At 43.0% G+C, this 19720-nt stretch overlaps 2 protein-coding genes across 7 annotated transcripts in view; both read right to left on the bottom strand.

Annotated features, from left to right (window-relative positions):
• The window catches only part of TOR3A (torsin family 3 member A), a 28647-nt gene extending 13901 nt beyond the window's left edge, over nt 1–14746 (bottom strand). The window contains exons 1-4 of one of the 3 annotated variants that reach the window (XM_055582797.1): nt 12261–14746; nt 10844–10957; nt 9978–10243; nt 8168–8346 (exon numbers count right to left, since the gene is read on the bottom strand). In XM_055582797.1, the coding sequence (XP_055438772.1) occupies nt 8168–8346; nt 9978–10243; nt 10844–10957; nt 12261–12528 (827 nt within the window). In that variant the 5' untranslated portion in view covers nt 12529–14746. The remainder of the gene's footprint in view (nt 1–8167; nt 8347–9977; nt 10244–10843; nt 10958–12260) is intronic. The other 2 variants (XM_055582798.1, XM_055582796.1) reach the window with 2 other exon arrangements.
• Nucleotides 14747–15029: 283 nt separating this feature from the next.
• Nucleotides 15030–19720, bottom strand: part of FAM20B (FAM20B glycosaminoglycan xylosylkinase) — a 43856-nt gene continuing 39165 nt past the window's right edge. For 3 of the 4 annotated variants that reach the window (XM_055582793.1, XM_055582794.1, XM_055582795.1), the window contains exon 8: nt 15030–18898. In XM_055582793.1, the coding sequence (XP_055438768.1) occupies nt 18667–18898 (232 nt within the window). In that variant the 3' untranslated portion in view covers nt 15030–18666. The remainder of the gene's footprint in view (nt 18899–19720) is intronic. The other variant, XR_008715039.1, reaches the window with a different exon arrangement.

Raw genomic sequence — 19720 nt, 5'->3', positions numbered from 1 at the left:
ATAAAAATACACTAGAAGGAATAAATAGCAGAATAACTGAGGGAGAAGAACAGATAAGTGAGCTGTAAGATGGGATGATGGAAATCACTGCCATGAAACAGGATAAAGAAAAAAGAATGAAAAGAGGACAGTCTAAGAGACCTCGGGGACAACATTAAATGCAGCAACATTCGCATTATAGAGGCTCCAGAAGGATAAGAGGAAGAGAGAGGACCTGAGAAAATATTTGGAGAGATAATATTTAATAGCTGAAAGCTTCTCTAAGAGAGGAAAGGAAACAGTCACCCAATTCCAGGAAGTGCAACGAGTCCCAGGCAGGATAAACCCAAGGAGGAACATGCTGAGAAACACAGTAATCAAACAGACAAAAGTAAAGACAATGAAGAATATTAAAAGCAACAAGAGAAAAGTAACAAATAACATACAAGGGAATTCCCATAAGGTTATCAGCTCATTTCTCAGCAGAAATTCTGCAGGCCAGAAAGGAGTGAAACAATATATTTAAAGTATGAAAGGGAAGAAACTACAACCAAGAATACTCTACCCAACAAGCTGCTCATTCAAATTCAATGGAGAAATCAAAAGCTTTACGGACAAGCAAAAGCTAAGAGAATTCAGTCCACCAGACTAGCTTTGCAACTAATACTAAAGGAACTTCTCTAGCAGAAAAGAAAAGGTGACAACTAGAAACAAGAAAATTACAAATGGAAAAAGCTCATTGGTAAAGGCAAACATACAATAAAGGTAGGAAATCACCTACACACAAATACATGATACCAAAACCATCAATTATGGGAAGAGGTGAGTACAAATGCAGGATATTGGAAATGCATATAAAAGCTAAAAGACCAGGAACACTTAAAACACTCTTGTTTGTAAATATACCAAAACTTCAGAGTAACCACAAACTGAAAATCTATAATAGATACACAGGGAAGGAAAAAGAAATCCAAGCACAACACTAAAGTTAGTCACCAAATCACAAGAGAAGAGAACAAAAGAGGAAAGGAAGAAAAAAAGACCTACAAAACAAATCCAAAACAATTAACAAATATAAGAACATATATATCAATAACCAAATTAAACGTGAATGGATTAAATGCTTCAACCAAGAGACTGAATGAATACAAAACAAGACTCATATATATGCTGTCTATAAGACATACATTTCAGATCTGGGGAAACATACAGACTGAAAATGAGGGTATAAAAAAAGGTATACCATGCAAATGTAAGTCAAAAGAAAGCTGGAGTAGTAATACTCATATCAGACAAAATAGACTTTAAAATAAAGACTGTTACAAGAGCAAAGAAAGATACTACGTAAAGATGAACAATAGATCTATGAAGATCATATCATGATTGTAAACATATATGCACCCAAATTCCTAAAATGGTTCTATGAATACCTACAAGACCTTCTAGAACTAACACCCTAAAAAGATGTCTTTTTCATTATAGGGGACTGGAATGCAAAAGTAGGAAGTCAAGAAACACCTGGAGTAACAGGCAAATTTGGCCTTGGACTACAGAATGAAGCAGGGCAAAGGCTAATCGAGTTTTGCCAAGAGAATGCACTGGTCATAGCAAACACCCTCTTCCAGCAACAAAGGAGAAGACTCTACACATGGACATCACCAGATGGTCAACACTGAAATCAGACTGTTTATATTCTTTGCAGCCAAAGATGGAGAAGCTCTATACAGTCAGCAAAAACAAGACCAGGAGCTGACTGTGGAGATCATGAACTCCTTATTGCCAAATTCAGACTTAAATTGAAGAAAGTAGGGAAAACCACTAGACCATTCAGGTATGACTAAATCAAATCCCTTACGATTATACAGTGGAACTGACAAATAGATTGAAGGGATTCGATCTGATAGACAGAGTTCCTGAAGAACTATGGACAGAGGTTCATGACATTGTACAAGAGGCAGGGATCAAGACCATCCCCAAGAAAAAGAAATGCAAAAAGGTAAAACAGTGGTCTGAGGAGGCCTTACAAATAGCTGTGAAAAGAAGAGAAGCTAAAGGAAAAGGAGAAAAGGAAAGATATGCCCATTTGAATGCAGAGTTCCAAAGAATAGCAAGAAGAGATAAGGCCTTCCTCAGCGATCAGTGCAAAGAAATAAAGAAAAACAATAGAATGGGAAAGACTAGAGATCTCTTCAAGAAAATTAGAGATACCAAGGGAACATTTCATGCAAAGATGGGCACAATAAAGGACGGAGGTGGTATGTACCTAACAGAAGCAGAAGATATTAAGAAGAGGTGGCAGGAATACACAAAAGAACTATACAAAAAAGACCTTCATGACTTAGATAACCATGATGGTGTGATCACTCACCTAGAGCCAGAAAGCCTGGAATGTGAAGTCAAGTGGGCCTTAGAAAGCATCACTACGAACAAAGCTAGTGGAGGTGATGGAATTCCAGTTGAGCTATTCCAAATCCTGAAAGATGATGCTGTGAAAGTGCTGCACTCAATATGCCAGCAAATTTGGAAAACTCAGCAGTGGCCATAGGACTGGCAAAGGTCAGTTTTCATCCCGATCCCAAAGAAAGGCAATGCCAAAGAATGCTCAAACTACCGCACAATTGCACTCATCTCACATGCTAGTAAAGTAATGCTCAAAATTCTCCAAGCCAGGCTTCAGCAATACGTGAACCGTGAACTTCCTGATGTTCAAGCTGATTTTAGAAAATGCAGAGGAACCAGAGATCAAATTGGTAACATCCTCTGGATCATGGAAAAAGCAAGAGAGTTCCAGAAAAACATCTATTTCTGCTTTATTGACTATGCCAAAGCTTTTGACTGTGTGGATCACAATAAACCGTGGAAAATACTGAAAGAGATGGGAATACCAGACCACCTGACCTGCCTCTTGAGAAATCTGTATGCAGGTCAGGAAGCAACAGTTAGAACTGGACATGGAACAACAGACTGGTTTCAAATAGGAAAAGGAGTACGTCCAGGCTGTATATTGTCACCCTGCTTATTTAACTTATATGCAGAGTACGTCATGCCAAATGCTGGACTGGATGAAGCACAAGCTGAAATCAAGATTGCCGGGAGAAATATCAGTAACCTCAGATATGCAGATGACACCACCCTTACAGCAGAAAGCGAAGAAGAACTAAAGAGCCTCTTGATGAAAGTGAAAGAGGAGAGTGAAAAAGTTGGCTTAAAAACTTAACATTCAGGAAACTAAGATCATGGCATCCAGTCCCATCACTTCATGGCAAATAGATAGGGAAACAATGGAAACAGTGACTGACTTTATTTTCTTGGGCTCCAAAATCACTGCATATGGTGACTGCAGCCATGAAATTAAAAGACACTTGCTCCTTGGAAGAAAAGTTATGACCAACCTAGATAGCATATTCAAAAGCAGAGACATTACTTTGCCAACAGAGGTCTGTCTAGTCAAAGCTATGGTTTTTCCAGTAGTCATGTATAGATGTAAGAGTTGGACTATAAAGAAAGCTAAGTGCCAAAGAAGTGATGCTTTTGAACTGTGGTGTTGGAGAAGACTCTTGAGAGTCCCTTGGACTGCAAGGAGATCCAACCAGTCCATCCTAAAGGAAATAAATCCTGAATACTCATTGCAAGGACTGATGCTGAAGCTGAAACTCCAATACTTTGGCCACCTGATGTGAAGAACTGACTCATGTGAAAAGACTTTGATGCTGGGAAAGACTGAACGTGGGAGAAGAAGGGGACGACAGAGGATGAGATGGTTGGATGGCATCACCGACTCAATGGATATGAGTTTGAGTAAACTCCGGGAGTTGGTGATGGACAGGGAAGCGTGATGTGCTGCAGTTCATGGGGTTGCAAAGAGTTGGACATGACTGAGTGACTGAACTGAACTGATGCACCCAACATAGAAGCTTCAATATATAAGGCAAATACTTTATATATAAGGAAAATATTAATAGTCATAAAAAGAGAAACTGACAGTAACATAATAATAGATGGGGACTTTAAAGGCCACTTTCATCAATGGACATATCATCCAGACAGAAAAATCAATAAGGAAATATAGGCTTTAAATGATACATTGGACCAGATGGATTTAATTGATATTCATCGAGCATTCCATATAACAGCAGCATCTTCTCAAGTGCACATGGAACATTCTCTAGGACTGATCACATGCTGGGCTACAAAGTGACCCCCAGTAAATTTAAGAAAACTGAAACCATATGAAGCCTCTTTTCTAAACAATGCTATGAGATTAGAAACCAACTATAAGAAAAAAACCTGTTAAAAAAAAAACCCACATACACATGGAGGCTAAACAATATATGCTACTAAACAACCTATGAATCACTGAAGAAATCAAAGAGGAAATGAAAAAATACCTAGAGAAAAATGAAAGTGAAGGCACTATAATCCAAAACCTAGAGGATGTAGCAAAAGCAGCAAAAAAAAAAAAGTTTATAGCAATACAATCTTACCTCAGGAAATAAGAAAAACCACAAACAACCTAACCTTACACCTAAGGCTAGAGGAAGAACAAAACCCCAAGTTAGTAGAAGGAAGTAAATCATAAAGATCAGAGCAGAAATAAATGAAAATAAGAGATTAGTACAAATAACTATATGCTAATAAAATGGACAACCTAGAAGAAATGGAGAAATTCTTAAAAAGGTACAATCTCCCAAGACTGACTCAGGAAGAAACAGAAAATATGAACCAATCACAAGTACTGAAATTGAAACTATGATTGAAAACTCCCAAGAAACCAAAGTCCAGAATCAGATGGTGCACAGGCAAATTCTATCAAACATTTAGAGAATAGTTTCTGAAAATATTCCAAAAAAAATCGCAGAGAAATTAACCCTCCCAAACTCATTATGAGGCTCCATCACTTGATATCAAAACCAGACAAAGACACAAAGAAAGAATTACAGGCCAATATTACTGATGAACAGTCACAAAAATCCTCAACAAAACACTAGCAAACGAAGCCTAACAGTACATTAAAATGATGAAGGGGTATTTATCCCAGCGATGCAAGGATTTTTTAATATCTGCAAACCAGTGTGATACACCACATGAACAAACTGAAGAATCATCTTAATAGTTGCAGAAAATGTTTCTGACAAAGCTCAACACTCATTTATGATAAAAACTCTCCAGAAAGTGGGCAAAGAGGGAACATACCTCAATAATAAGGCCATATATGTATGACAAAGCTACAGGTAACATACTCAATGATGAAAAGCTGAAAGTATTTCCTCTGAGATGAGGAGCAAGACAAGGATGTCCTCTCTTGCCACTCAACATAATTTTGGAAGTCCTACCCATGGTAATCAAAGAAAAAGATATAAAAAGAAATAAAAGGAATTAAAATTGGAAAAGAAGTAAAACTGTCACTGTTTGCAGATGACACACTATACACACAAAACCCTAAAGATCCTACCAGAAAACTACTAGAGCTCATTAATGAATTCAGTAAAGTAGCAGGATACAAAATTAAGACACAGAAATCTGTTGCATTTCCATATACTAACAAAGAAAGATCAGAAAGGGAAATTAAACAATGCCATTTACCATTATATCAGAAAGAATAAAATACCTAGGAATAAACCTATCTAAGGAGGTAAAAGACCTGTACTCCAAAAATTATAAGACACTGATGAAAGAAAGTAAAGATGACACAGATGGAAGATATATCATGTTTTTATTTTTTTATTTTTTTTAATTTTATTTTATTTTTAAACTTTACATGTTTTTATATTGGAAGAATCAATACTGTCAAAATAACTGTACCACTCAAGGCAAGCTACAGATTCAGTGCAACCTGTATCAAATTACCAATTATATTTTTCACAGAAATAGAACTAAAATTTAAAAAATTTGTATGGAGACACAACAAAAGACTCCAGATAGCCAAAACAATCTTGAAAAAGAAAAACAGCTGGAGGAATTAGGCTCTCTGCCTTCAGACTATACTACAAAGCTACAGTAATCAAGACAGTATGGTACTGGCACAAAAACAGAAATATAGATCAATGAAAGAGGATGGAAACCCCAGAAATAAATCCATGCACCTAAATGTCCATTGGCAGAAGAATGGATAAAGAAGACTGATACATATATACAATGGAATATTACTCATCCATTACATAATGAAATAATGCCATTTGCAGCAACTTGGACAGATCTGGAGATTAGTCAGATGAAGACAAATATCATATGATATTGCTTATATGTGGAACTAAAAAATGATACAAATGAACTTATTACGAAACAGAAACAGACTCACAGACTGAGAGAACAAACTTAAGGTTACTAAAGGGGAAAGGTGGGGGAGGGGCAGAATAAATTAGAAGTTTGAGATTTATATGTACATACTACTATATTTAAAATAGATAACCAACAAGGACTTATTGTATAACACAGGGTACTATGCTCAATACTCTGTAATAGCCTCAATGGGAAAAGAATTTGAAAAAGGATACATGTATAACTGAATTACTTTGCTGAACACCTGAAACTAACACATTGTTAATCAATTATACTCCAATATAAAATAAAATGAAGAAAAAAATGGATTAAAGACTTGAACTTAAGACCTGAAACCATAAAACTCCTAGAAGAAAGCATAAGTGGTAATTTCCTGGACAGTGGTCTTGGCAATTATTTTTTTGGATTTCACACTAAAAGCAAAGGCAACAAAAGCAAAAATAAACAAGTGGACTACATCAAACCAAAAGCTTCTGCATAGCAAAGGAAACCATCAACAAAACAAAAAGGAAACCTACCAAATGGGAGAAGATACTTGCAAATCATACACCTGATAAGGGGTTAGTATTCAAAATCTATAAAGACCTCATACAACTCAGCAGCAAAAAATAATCTAATGAAAAAACGAACAAAGCTCTGAATAGACATCTTCCCAAAGAAGACATACAAGTGGTCAACAGAGACCTGAAAAGGTACTCAACATCAGTGATCATGAGGGAAATGCAAATCAAAAACTACAATGAGATACCACCTCATACCTGTGAGAATGCCTATCATCAAAGAGATCAGAAGTAACCAGTGTTGGTAAGGCTGTGGAGAAAAGGGAACCCCTGTGCATCACTGGTGGGAATGTAAACTGGTGCGACCACTATGGAAAACAGTATCGAAGTTCCTCAAGAAATTAAAAATAGGACTACCACAGGATCCAGCAATTCTACTTCTAGATATTTATCTGAAGAGAATGAAAATACTCAAGGAGACATTTGCACCCCCATGTTCACTGTAGCATTATTTACAATGGCCAAGATAAGAAATGATGTGTGTCCATCGATAGATGAGTGGATAAAGGGGCAAAAATGCATATATAATGGAATATTATTCAGCCATTAAAAAGAAGGAAATCTTGCTATTTGCAACAACATGGGTGGACCCTGAAGGTATGCTGAGTGAAATAGATCAGAAAGAGAGAAAAAATAAGGTGAATACTGTACAAACTTCAACCAGTAACTCATGGGGATGCAATGTACAGCATGGTGGCTTTAGTAAATAATACTGCATTGCATATTTGGAAGTTGCTGAGAAGAGTACACCTTGAAAATTCTCATCACAGGAACAAAAAGGTTTTATAACTATGTATGGTGACAGATGTTAACTAAACTTATTGTGATCAGCTCACAATATAAACAAATAGCAAATCAACTATACATCTGAAACTAATATGTCAATTATACCTCAATTTAAAAAAACCACTTAATGTCCATCTAAGAGGGGACTCCCAGTAGCCCTCCCTCAGGAGGCCATGTACTAACTGGGGAGTCTGAGGGAGCCTCCCCATCCTGAGCACCAGGGAGGAGGCCAGATAAGGGACGGCTGGGTCTTCCCCAGGCTGGTCAGGGGAGTTAGTTGGCCTGTGCAGGTGGTGGGGGTGGGGTCAGAGTCCCGCAGAAATGTTTGGTAGAATCAAGGCGGGAAACCTAAGGCTCCCCACCCTTGCTGCCACCCAAGCAGCTGGGCTTCTGTTTTCTCTCCTGGAGTTTGTGTTGGTTTCCTTTGCGGAAAAGGGTAGGCAGCCTAGGAGAGCATGAACCCCTCCCCTCCCTGCCAGCTCCCAAGCTTGGCACACGCACTGCCCGGACAGGGTTCTTCCTCCCCTCCCCAGTCCTTCTGACTTTTGTTTCTTAGGCCTCACCTGAGAAAAAGAAAGATGGTTCTCTTGGACTCGGCTCTGTGGTTGTTGGGGGCCTGGCGTTCCAGGTGTGGCCTGAGGGCCTCCAGCAGTCCTGGGTGCAGCTTCTCAGCCTCGTCTAAAATGAACAGGGTCTGGCGACAGTGCTCCTGCGTCTTCCTGATCTTGTCCGTCAGCTCCTCCTGCACAGAATACGGGGAGCTGCTGGGGAGCAGTGGGAGGCACCTCCTGGCCCTGAGGGCCCTAGTGAGGCACTGGTTTTCCCAGGGTATCTACAATGGATCACCTGGAGCTGGTTTCCACCACAGAACCACCAATCTAAACCTCTGGGGATGGAGCTAGGGCGTCCTCCTTTAATAAGCCTCCCAGGTGATTCTCCTGCACCCTGAGATTTAAAAGCCAACTAGTGGAGCCAGCCTGGGGAAAGGGCCTTGGGAAATGGCCCCAGCCCTGCTTCCTCCCCTCCAGGATGAGGTTCCATCCCAGAACTAACTGCTAACTCACCCTCCCCGGGGTAGCAGTCAGGCTCACACAGGGATGACAGGTAGAGACAGGCTCGGGTGCCCAGAGGCAGCCCTGTCTTGAACTCCCAGGAGCAGAGCACCCACCAGCTTCTTCCCTGAGATCTCAGCCCAGCCTGGTGCCCGAGGGACCCAACTCAAAACTGGGATTCCCCACCCCAGGCAGGATAGTAAGCCCTGGATGGAAAAGATACTGCTCTGCAGGGTTCCCCAGGAGAACAGGGCCGGCTCCTACCCCAGGGAGAGGTGTTTTTTTTTTTTAATTAATTAATTTTTAATTGAAGGATAATTGATTTACAGTCTTGTGTTGGTTTCTACCAAACATGAATTAGCCATAGGTTTACCCACGTCCCTGCCCACTTGAACATCCCTCCCACCTCCCTCCCCAGGGGAGAGGTGTTTGAGCAGAGCCCACAGTCTCCATCTACCTCTAGCCTTCCTGGTTTTTGACTTCAGCCCCATCTCCCCAGTGTGTGGGTGTGAGAGTGTGAATGTGTCGATTTCCATAGTGGGGAAGCTGCGAGTCACAGGTGTTCTACTGAAAAGCCAGCTAGCTCTTTCTTGGGAGGCCTGACCAGCAGCCTGTCCTGCCAGGCCACACTGAAACTGCCATGGCAATCTGCCCTCAAATTTACATAATCTTCCCAGGTTAACACACTCCAAATACAGAAACTGAAAGCCAAAGATAGACACAGTCACCTCTGTCAGGCTGCAGAGGGGTTTGGTCATTGCATGGCTAACATGTCTGAATGAACAAAACCCAAAAGAGCAGAGCAGCAGAAACTTTTTGTATGTGATGAGTCCACCTGTTGGCACGAAATGAGTACTTTTGGGAAGCCATGGAAAAACCACTTATGAGAAGCCTCTTTAAAAAAAATTGTGGAATGCAACTTTCTGTCCCGTATAAATTATAAAGACATTAAAGAGTGCAGGGGAACAGCTTGAAGGAAGTACACCAAAATGCTAACTGGTTGTGTCCGTGTGGGGAGATTACGGTCAAGTTTTTGCATGCTCTGTTTCACACTTCCTGAGGCACTTCCACCACTTCTGTTGACAAATTAAACACATGGATTCTCTGGTTAAGCTCAGGCCCTCTTGGGCCTCACCTGCTGAGTAGCTGTCTCTGAGGGTAACAGGTTTCACTGCATTGTCCCCCCAACCCTGCTGTCCTCCGACCCCCACACCGAGGGCTGGCTTCAGCCTCCCTCCCAGCACACAGGCCTGTGTCTCGGCTGCCCAGGCCTCCGCCGGCCCAAGCCTTCACCCTAGCTCCTCAGCACGGCTGGCCTCACCTCGTACAGGTCCACATTCTTGGGGTGAGGGAAGTGCAACGTGGAGATGAACACCTTGACACAGTCGCTCCTCAGCCCGTCCTGGTACAGGTTTTCCGCCAGCATCCGCGCCACGAAGTTCTTGCCTGTGCCAGACCAGCCATGGAACGACAGAGCCAGGGCCTTGTCCGGCCGGGGCTTCTCTAAGTAGCCCCTCACCGCTGTCAGGACCAGCTCCCGGGCTAGGTGCTGGCCGTGCAGGCGCACGCGCAGGTCCGCCTCGAGGCCTAGGGGTGGGGAAGAGGCCACGCTGAGCAGGGACACACAGATGCATCCCCCCCAGGCTTGGTGATGGCCGAGAGACTGAGCACCGCTGACCATCTCTGAGGTGGGAGCCATCCTGTCTGGGGACCCCACAATAAGAAGCCACTGGGCAGACCTTGCAGTAGAAGAGATTCAGTGCTATTTTCTGAAGAGTTTGAGAAATCCACATTGATTTCACCCTTTCTGAAGGTTCTGAAGACACCCCCCTAGCAGGGTTGCAGAGTTCTGTCTGGAGGAGGAACCCAGCCCCTGACTACCATGAAGTTGCTCCTGCCTGGAAGTTTCAGGACCCCCTAAATATTTTATGGAGACCCCCTTATTTTATTCATTTCAAATCAATTCAGCCAACACCTACTGAAGCAGCTACTGTGGGCAAAGCCCTCTGCCAAGGCCTTCCTTTCAGCCATGAGGGCGCAGGGTATGGGAGGTATGGTGGAGACAGGGAGGGTCTCTACCACGCTGCTGGCTATGGGCAGGCTGAGGCTGGGGCCCTATTCCTTGGCATTCCCCTGAATTGCCTCCTTCCCCCGATTCCTGGCCCTGAGGGCCACGTGAGGTCTAACCTGTGAAGTTGTTGATGATCTTGCAGTCCCCTCTGTCACAGCAGTCCCAGAAGCTGCAGGACCACGTGCTCAAGATATCCAGGTACTGCTGGCCTAGCAGGGCAAGGCTCCAGCCTGGAAAAGGAGGAGCTGTGAGACAGGAATGGAGCCCAGGGCCCAGGGTGAGCTGAACACTGCCTCCCTTCAAACCACCAGAGCGGTTCTTCCGTCCTCTCTCCAGAACACTCCCCGCCCCCCACCCCTGCACCTGGGAGTGGGCTCAGGTGGGCCTCTCCAGGATGAGGAAGCAGCTCTCGTTGCAGCAAAAGCTCAGTTTATTCAACAATAAATCTTGTTTTGTGCCAAAGGGTAAGTTACCCAGGCCCTGCCTGCAAGGAGTTTGCGGTCTCCAAGGAGACAAACAGTAACTGGTGATTGCAATGCTTCCCACTTGCTCTGGATTGCAGAATCATCTGATCATGGCCAACCCCAAGTGTCTCGATTCTTTTGCTGCGGTTCAGTCCCTAAGTTGTGACCCCATGGACAGTAGCCAGCCAGACTCCATTCTTCTGTCAGATGTCAATTTGAATATACTGAACATTGGCAAAAACGAAACAAAAACCATTCACTGGAAATTTAGAACTTTTGATTTAGGGGCTTCCCTGGTAGTCCAGTGGTTAAGACTCTGTACTTTCAATGCAGGGAGCATAGGTTGGATCCCTGGTTGGGGAACTAAGATCCCTCATGTCTGGAGGCCCTGCTCTCCTCTCCACACCCCCCAAAAAGAACTTTTAATTTAAATGAAAGATGTTTCTAGCACTACTGCAGGATTATCACTACAGAACCTAGAGTTAACGACGTCCACTGCAAGGAGTCTCAGAGACCACCAGGGCCAGGTCATTGATGTGACAACCCTGCCTCACAATTTATCAGTGACAGAGAATAAATAAGAACTCAGGTCTGGGGGATTCGTAGCCCAGCTTCGGCTTCTGTAAGCAGCAGAGGAGGAGGACAAGGTACTTGGGGGGAGTGCCCAACTGGGGATTTTCCTTAAAGTCATCAAGAATGTGGGCAAGAGCAGCTCCTTGGAATACTGGCAGGGCAGGTTCGGAGACAGGAGGGAAGTGTAAGCCGTGCCTGGAGGAGCCAGGAACGGGCGAGGAGTGCAGCCAGGACCGCTCGTCTGCATAAGGACGCAGCGCCAGCGCTGGAGGCGGCGGCGGCGGCAGTGATGCGGGTTCCTGGTTCCGAAGAGGCTGCCCTGCTCTTAGCTCGGCCTAAAGGCTGGGCGGAACAGCAGAGCCGGCGGCTAAGGCGCTCGTCTGGTGATCGCGACGGCCCAGGACAGGCGCGAGGCTCTGAACGCCGCGGCCGGATCCCAGCCGGCCTCGCGCATCCCTCCCTCCCGCTCCCGCTCTCCTGAGCCTGAGGGTCTTACCTGGGGGCCGCGCCGACGCCTCCTCATCCTCCCCACAGCCCTCGGGCCACACGCGGCAGCTGAAGAGAGCCCAGTAGCGTCTGGAGAGCGCGCCGGCCGCCCTCAGTCGCTCCCGCAGGCCCTGGAAGGCCAGCCAGGCCCTGGCCGGGCCCGCCTCCTCTGTCCCCTCCCTCGGCCTCGCCTGGCCGCCGTGTCCCCATGCACTCGGGGGCGGAAGCAGCAGCGACAGAAGCAGGAGCCAGAGCAGACGCTCTGTGCCCCCAAGCATGGCCAGGCCGGCAGCAGGCCCTCCACCGCTGGGCCTTCCCGGCCCTTTTCAGGGTCCGGGCCTGAGGGCGGGCGCCCGTACTTCCGAGGCCCGGATTGGCCAGGGATTGGTGTTGCCATGGGAACTGCAGGCGGGCCGAGCCTGTCTCCCAGGTGACCCAGGGCGACACCGGTTGCGGCAGGAACCGAAACCGAGTGGTTCTTGAGACTGCAACCCGAGGCCACTTGCAGACGCCGCCTAGCCGACTGGGGCCTCGCTGCCAGGCAGCAGTCTATTCTGGGTGATCGTGGTTGTAAAGAAGTTGAAGTCAGGCCTTGAAATGGCCACTGTCAATCACCTAGTCACTTTCGTTCGGCTCCGGTGGCCCACCTGAGGGCTACGAAGTACGGGCTCCCACTGGTGCCCTGTCCCGTGTCTGCAGATCAACTTCCTGCCAACCTGTTAAATGAAACCGGGCAACAGTCTCACCGGGAGCTTGAGTTAGCCAGGGGAAGTCAGCCCTGGGCCTGGCTTCGCTACAGAGGGAAATGAAACAGAGCAGCAAGCAATCAGCAGGTTTCCACAGCTGGGGAAGCTAATGGGCTCCAGACTGGAGATACTTCCATTTTGGAAACTCCCCGAGAGTCATGGAAAAACCACGAGGTCTCATGTCAATGTAATCACAGCCTGTTGAAAACAAGCTAGGCTGAGTACTGAATGCGCTTTCTGGGCCTAAATTTGCAACTTTGAAATGCTGTGACTGAACAGCTTCTCAAGACACCGCTGGCATTAGACCTCTGGGCCTCTTTCCTGGGCCTTTCTTCTCCGTAACATGAGCATGTAACAAGCTTGCTAGATTTCCCAAGTATTTACTGCATTTTTTTAAAAGATCACCTGAGTTATTGAAGCCACTGACCTAAGAGCCATCTTGTCCTAGGAAAAATCTGGTGAATTCATGCTGATAAAATGACTAGTATTTACCCTGATTTCTTAAAAAATAATAATAATAATAATTCAAGTTTTAAGACTGTGGAAATAATTCTCTACTGGTAACTTTCATGGAGGGTTAACTGATAATATTTGAGATTCGATTTTGAGTTTGCATTTCACAGTATAAATAAAGCAGGTCTCTTGGAAGTTCTTGGACAATTTGATTTCAAGACATCTTTTTCCTAAAAGACTCAACGTTTTTTTTCAACCAAAGTCAGTCTCAGGTAGAAACAATGAATCCAAACACCAGTTCGTAGGTAAGCCTCTATTTTCAGTAAATTTGCTATTTCATTCTCAGTGCTTGGAGACCCATGGTTGTAAAGCTAGGAGCAATATCTCATGGATGATGGAGACATCTAGTGGCTCTTGTGAAAACTACAGGCATCTGTGTTGCCTTAGCAAGTCAACAATCCTACTCTAGAATAGTCCAAGAACCATTGGCTTTGGCACTGCCCTGATGCTTGTTAGAAATGCAAACTCAGGCCTCAAACCTACTCAATCAGAATATGCATTTTAGCAAACACTTTCAAAGAGCAAATGGGCACATAACACCTTTACTGAGGTCATCTGGATGGAACCTAGCTTTGCAATAGACAACCTCCCCACCTGCTGCAGGCCATCAAGAGCAATACCTGCCTTGAAAACAATCTTTACAACTGTTAACTTCATTCTCTTATCTCCTGGGACTTATAAAGCAGCTTATCTTACAAAACTTACCCATGCTAAATCAGTGGTTATGACCATACTTGTCTCTATTTTATAAAATGAGAGCTGCTAAAAACCCATTTTTATAAGAAATACACTGGGTAAAAATAAGCCCATAATATTAATAGAACCACTCCTTTGCTACTCCCAGCTGCCTTTTTAGGCTTCAGTACCGGTCTTTCTGGAATGCTTCAAAAGAAAACTAAGCCTGAAATCTCACCTAGAAAAGGATCGTATAAGGTGAGTCAGTAAGGAGCATGTTCTAGGCTTCAGCCTCCCTTTTGTATTCAAGCACAAGTGACAAACTGGCACAAACAAAAATGCTACAAATCAAGTCAAAATCTTGAGAACTCTACTCAGTTGTCTGGTTGAGGTTTATGATGTTGCATTTCCATTGCAAAATTTAGAAGTCTGATGTCCCAAGAATCACTATCAGGACCTGGTCTTGTCTTCCAGGCCTCTATGGTAATGTGCTGACAAGTTCTTCGGGATTCATAATTCTTTAAAGAAGCTGCAAGAATGGAGTTAAGTATTAAATAAAAAGCACCTAAGAGTTATCCTACTGAAAATCTTGGTTCTGTCACAACCTAATAGGCAACTTCTGAAGACTGAGAAGTGTAAAGAGAAGAAGTAAAGTGTAATGAGAAGTGTAAAGGTCTTATCTGTTGTTGATTCTGTGAAACAACCCCTGTGGAAGTTTATGCAGATGTAGAAGATGTAATCTTCTGTCCCCTAACAAAAATGGAAATCTGAATTGAAAACAATAGAAATACCCTGAACCAGCAAGTGAGGTGGGGGGATAATAAGAGGAAAAGATGATACGTTGGTACTTATTAAAATCTTTATTCATTGTCTTTTTTTCAGAATTGAAACCCATAGAGCACATTAGAAATTTAGGTGCATATCTGTCTTGTCTGATGTCTTACCAAGCACAACCTCTATTTGTGCAAGAGCTCTGAGAAGAAATCCTTGGCAGATTAGAACCGAGGGTCGTGGTTCTTAACACCTCTCTCTTAAGCAAATAAATTACTTCCCGGTAAATAATTCCCAGATTCCCCCCCTAAACATTTTGTATTTTTGATTAACACCTTAGTTCCTTAGAAACCTATGGCAGTATAGTATCCAGCCCCCACCTTTTCAACCCAGACTTGAGGAGTGCAAGGGAGGAAAACTGGCCCTCCCCTGCTGTATAGCAGTCTTACGAGGCGGGTCTGTCTGCCTCGGGCGCCGGCCCTGGCTAGCACACTAGGTGTTTCCTGAATGGTTGGTCTTTATGTCACTTAGGTTCACGCTCAGAGACTGAGAACCTTTTACTAGCTTCAGGTTCTTCAGCAACATAAGTCAGTGTTTCCCTGTGTGAAAATAAATATTTTCTTGTTAGAATACATATATGACTATATACATACATATACTTTGACTCATGTTTCCTGAAGCCCAAGCTCACAAAACGACAGATGCTGTTTACCATCATTTGAGGTGTGGTCATGGACTGGTCAAATGAGAATATGGAAGCTGTGGAGAAGAGAGGGTGAAGGAACACGGTGGATACGAGGGGAAGGCCAAAAGCCTCTTTTTTTTTTTTTTTAAAGAAAAGATGGAGTTCTTTGGAAGAACATGTGGCTTTCAGGTGACACTGAAATTCTGCCATGTAGAGGGTTCATCTTGCCCAGAACAGTATACAATGGATGTACCTGAATTCTCCCATTTCCTTATTACATTTCATTTGACATATTAATCCTGAGAGCAAATACAGAGAAATGCCTTATTAATATATTAAGCAATACTCTGAGCAAGTCAGATCCTGTCTATTAATTGGTTTTGCACAGAAAATTATTTACCCCAAACTAATAATATACCTTCATATTAAAGAACAATTTTAGGATGAAACCTCTATACCCATATTCCCCCAAACTCTGGAATAAATATATTTAAAAAGTAGGAGGAGGAGTGCAGAAATGCTACTCAGTTCTGATTTTCTTAGTTTTAGAATATTGAAATGTATCCATGTTTATCTTTAGATGTTAGCTAGGCATACCCAACTTAAGACTAACCAAAAACCCTTCCAATGACCTATCTGATTATAACAACCCTCAATTCTAAAAGATAAACCATAAAAAGGACAGTGTTAGGAAACTTTAAAAAACAATATCTACCTCTTTTTTGAATCAGAATATAGTGTTTATGAATTTTAGGACTAAGAGCTTATGGTTGGTTTTCTCCGAGATTTACCTAAACACACTTTTCCCAGCTTAATCCAATATTGACTTAGAACATAAATTTATATTCTAAGCATCAGTTCACACCACTCTCTTAGCACAATTCTAATTTTAACCACTATACATCTGAACACTTTTTAAGATCATATTAAAATAGGAGAATGAAGCAGTGTTTGGAAAAAAGAATGAGACGCTTTCAAAGCAGCCTTCCCTCCTGCATTTTTCCTCAACAGATCTTCTGCCTTCAGCATTATGAATAAAGTTCCCAAGTTTGAGAACAGTTCTTACTCATTCCACTGCGGCATACCAAAGAACAATATCACGTGTTTGAAAGAATTAGTTCAACTAACATTTATCAAGCAAAGCAGCTGACTACCTTCTTAGTGGCTCCCTGATGCTTTGAGGTGAGCACCATCCAAGCCCTTCTCAAGCTCAAATGTGTACTCCCTGGACGCACACAGTACACGACTTTAAAACTGAAATCAGCGCCTCTTCGTGTTAACACTAGCTCAGTGTTTTGTGCTGGTATGTCTTCTTAAATCCAAAAGCTTTTAAAAAATAACTAAGCCCATTCTGTGTACATCTCCAAATGTACAAACTAAGTACAAAAGCATCCTAATTTCATGTTAAAGTAGTTACTGGGTACTCAGTTGACTTTCAATTTGAGAAAATTGGAGCATAAATTCTAAACCATTTTTGAAAGGGCAGTTACCTAAAATTGGTCTCCAGTGGCTGGCAGTAAATTTGTTCAACCACACTGTTTAAATATTAGTCTTTGCTTCACAGAAGTCAAAACCCAAAGAATCCCCAGACAAAATGCAGGAGAGAAGCTTCCAGCTCTGAGGACGCACAAGTGGACTCACCAGGCCAGCTCTCCTTGCCCTATATTTTAATGCCACTGGTTACATGTCAAAATCACTTTGCCAGAACACACAACTTAGCCTGTTTTAGCAAACTGATATTTGAAAGTGCTAATAGAAGACAGAAGAACAATATTACCTCATGGGTTCAGAACAAGATTAAATGATGAAAACAGGGTATGACATAAATCAAAATCTTAAGGCTCTTCCTGGTAACCACCTTAATTTTAAGGCTCAGAAGGCTTAAAATCTTTGCTTCTAGCCTTCTGCGTGGCCCAAATCACTGGACAGGCCCAGCCACCAGCAGGATGTGAACTATTAGCTACAGGAGTAAGCTGGCTTTTCTCCAAGAAAGGCACAAATAGGATCGCCAGTCTCTCGGAAACAACAGCTTTAACAACTAAATACCTTGAAGACAAAAGTGAAAATTCATTTTGGAAATCAGGATGGCAAAGATCGCAGGCAACCTGACTCTTACGCAAGATGTTATCTTCAGTTTGCTTTGTTAATCTGCAAAGGATTTGCCTGTTTGGGGCAAAAAAGAAAGTAAACCTCCACAATAGAATTGTGCTTGGGTTGTAACAGTAGGTTCTCTACAGACAATTTTTTGGGGTTAATTTGGACATAACCATGAGAATGCAAATCTTACTTAGATACAAGTCATGCTTGCTTTTATATATGTTAAGAACTTAAATACAGGGGAACCTGTTTTTCACTAATGCAATCACTTCCTTGATTCTGGTTCTACCAAGCAAGTCTCTCTCTCTCTTCTTCCCTCCTTTAAGAATCATCAAAAGCACTACCACCTTCTTACTTAAAAGCCCAAACATCCTTCCTGCTTTTGTCCTGCCTTCTAATTCTACCTTAAAAGCACAGTCCCTACTACTTTGGCTCAACAGAATGCCAGGTTCCTTGCTGCCACTCCCCAGGAAGCAGTAAAATCCCCAATTTGACTAATCCTGGAAAAAAGGACTCAAGAGACTGCAAAGTGTTTTTGGAAGATCCACAAGTGTGGAGAAAGGACTATAAGGATGAACTCCAAATACACACTCCAGAACCAACCCCAGCATTAACCTAGTTGAATGTCACACCTCTCTTCATCCTTTGGCATGAGAAATTAAGACTGACCAACTGTGCTGCCCACTGCTAGGATGGGCAAACGCCGAGGAAGTCTGAAGGTGGTTCAGCAGGTACGGTTCTGTGGTCTGAAGCTTGTAAGTCTTTGCTTTAGCTTCTACCACAGCAAACACCAAAGAAATCCAAGGCCACCCTATCCCCTATCACCAGAACACACTGCTGGCCACTTCCAATCCATCTCATACCATCTGGAATTGATTGTGCTGTTTCTCTATCTTTGTAAAAAGCAGTTTCACTTATTTTGTGGAGAACTACAAGTGCGAGAGAGGCATCCTGTCTTCCACCAACACAGCGTCCATCCCAAACTGGTCCGCGCACTGCTTGACGGTGGCCAGGACGCCCAGGAGCCGCTGCTCCACAGCGTCCAGGTGCGGGTCAGAGAGCACTGGGGAGATGGGGTCGTGGGCCATGGCGGACTTTAAGGCAGACTTCAGCACACCATTCTTCAAGGAGTTCAGTCTGTTCCAGGTGGACACACGAATGCTGGGAGAAATAAGTTTTAGAACAGGTTACATAAAGCCTCTCACTGTCAAATGGAGACTGAAGCCTGCTTGGCAGACCAATGTAAAGAAATAATTATGTAAAATATCTCAACTAGAAAAGCCATTTCTGTTTTAGAAGCAGCTCTACATAATGAGTGACATTACCACATTTTGATATTTTCTTCTTAGAAACTAGTAAGAGATACACACAATATTTACACATGTTCACTGCAGTGCTCTTTTTAACAGGAAAAATGTGAATCTGAATGTCTGACAACTGAGAAATAGTTAAATAAACTATGGTTCATCCATTCAATGAAAAACCATGCAGCCATTTAAAGCAGTTACGAAAATTCAGTGGCATGAGGAAATGCCCATGTAATATTGAATCAGGGGGGAAAGTTGGAAGGAAACTGTTTTACTACAAATCTGTGGGGAAAGAAAATGTGTGTATAAGCACACACACAAACATACACACACGGTTAGAATGAAGTACTAGAGTGTTAACAGAAGGTATCCTTACATTTTAGCAAGTAATTTAATTTAAATTTCCTTTTTATGTTTCTGAATTAAAAATTCTAGCATTAATCTTACAAAGAGAAAAAGTTTATTTTAAGGCTATCTATTTTCTTAATTATTTTTTGCCTAAAGAGGATCTTTTGTTTATTTGAGAAGAAAAGTACAAACTCCCCTGTAGGTAATGCGGGAACTACTAGGCATGCGTTAAGGCCTGACTCTGCATGAGGCTGGCAGCCTGTTCTGCAGCCATCTGACAGGAAGAAAGTAAGGATCTTTGGCTAAAGCATGGAAGGGATGGACAAGC

This window comes from Bubalus kerabau, chromosome 5 (genome assembly GCF_029407905.1).
Source record: "Bubalus kerabau isolate K-KA32 ecotype Philippines breed swamp buffalo chromosome 5, PCC_UOA_SB_1v2, whole genome shotgun sequence".
Lineage (NCBI taxonomy): Eukaryota > Metazoa > Chordata > Mammalia > Artiodactyla > Bovidae > Bubalus > Bubalus kerabau.
The sequence above is the reverse complement of the archived record's forward strand: the minus strand, read 5'-3'. Positions and strand labels throughout refer to the sequence as shown.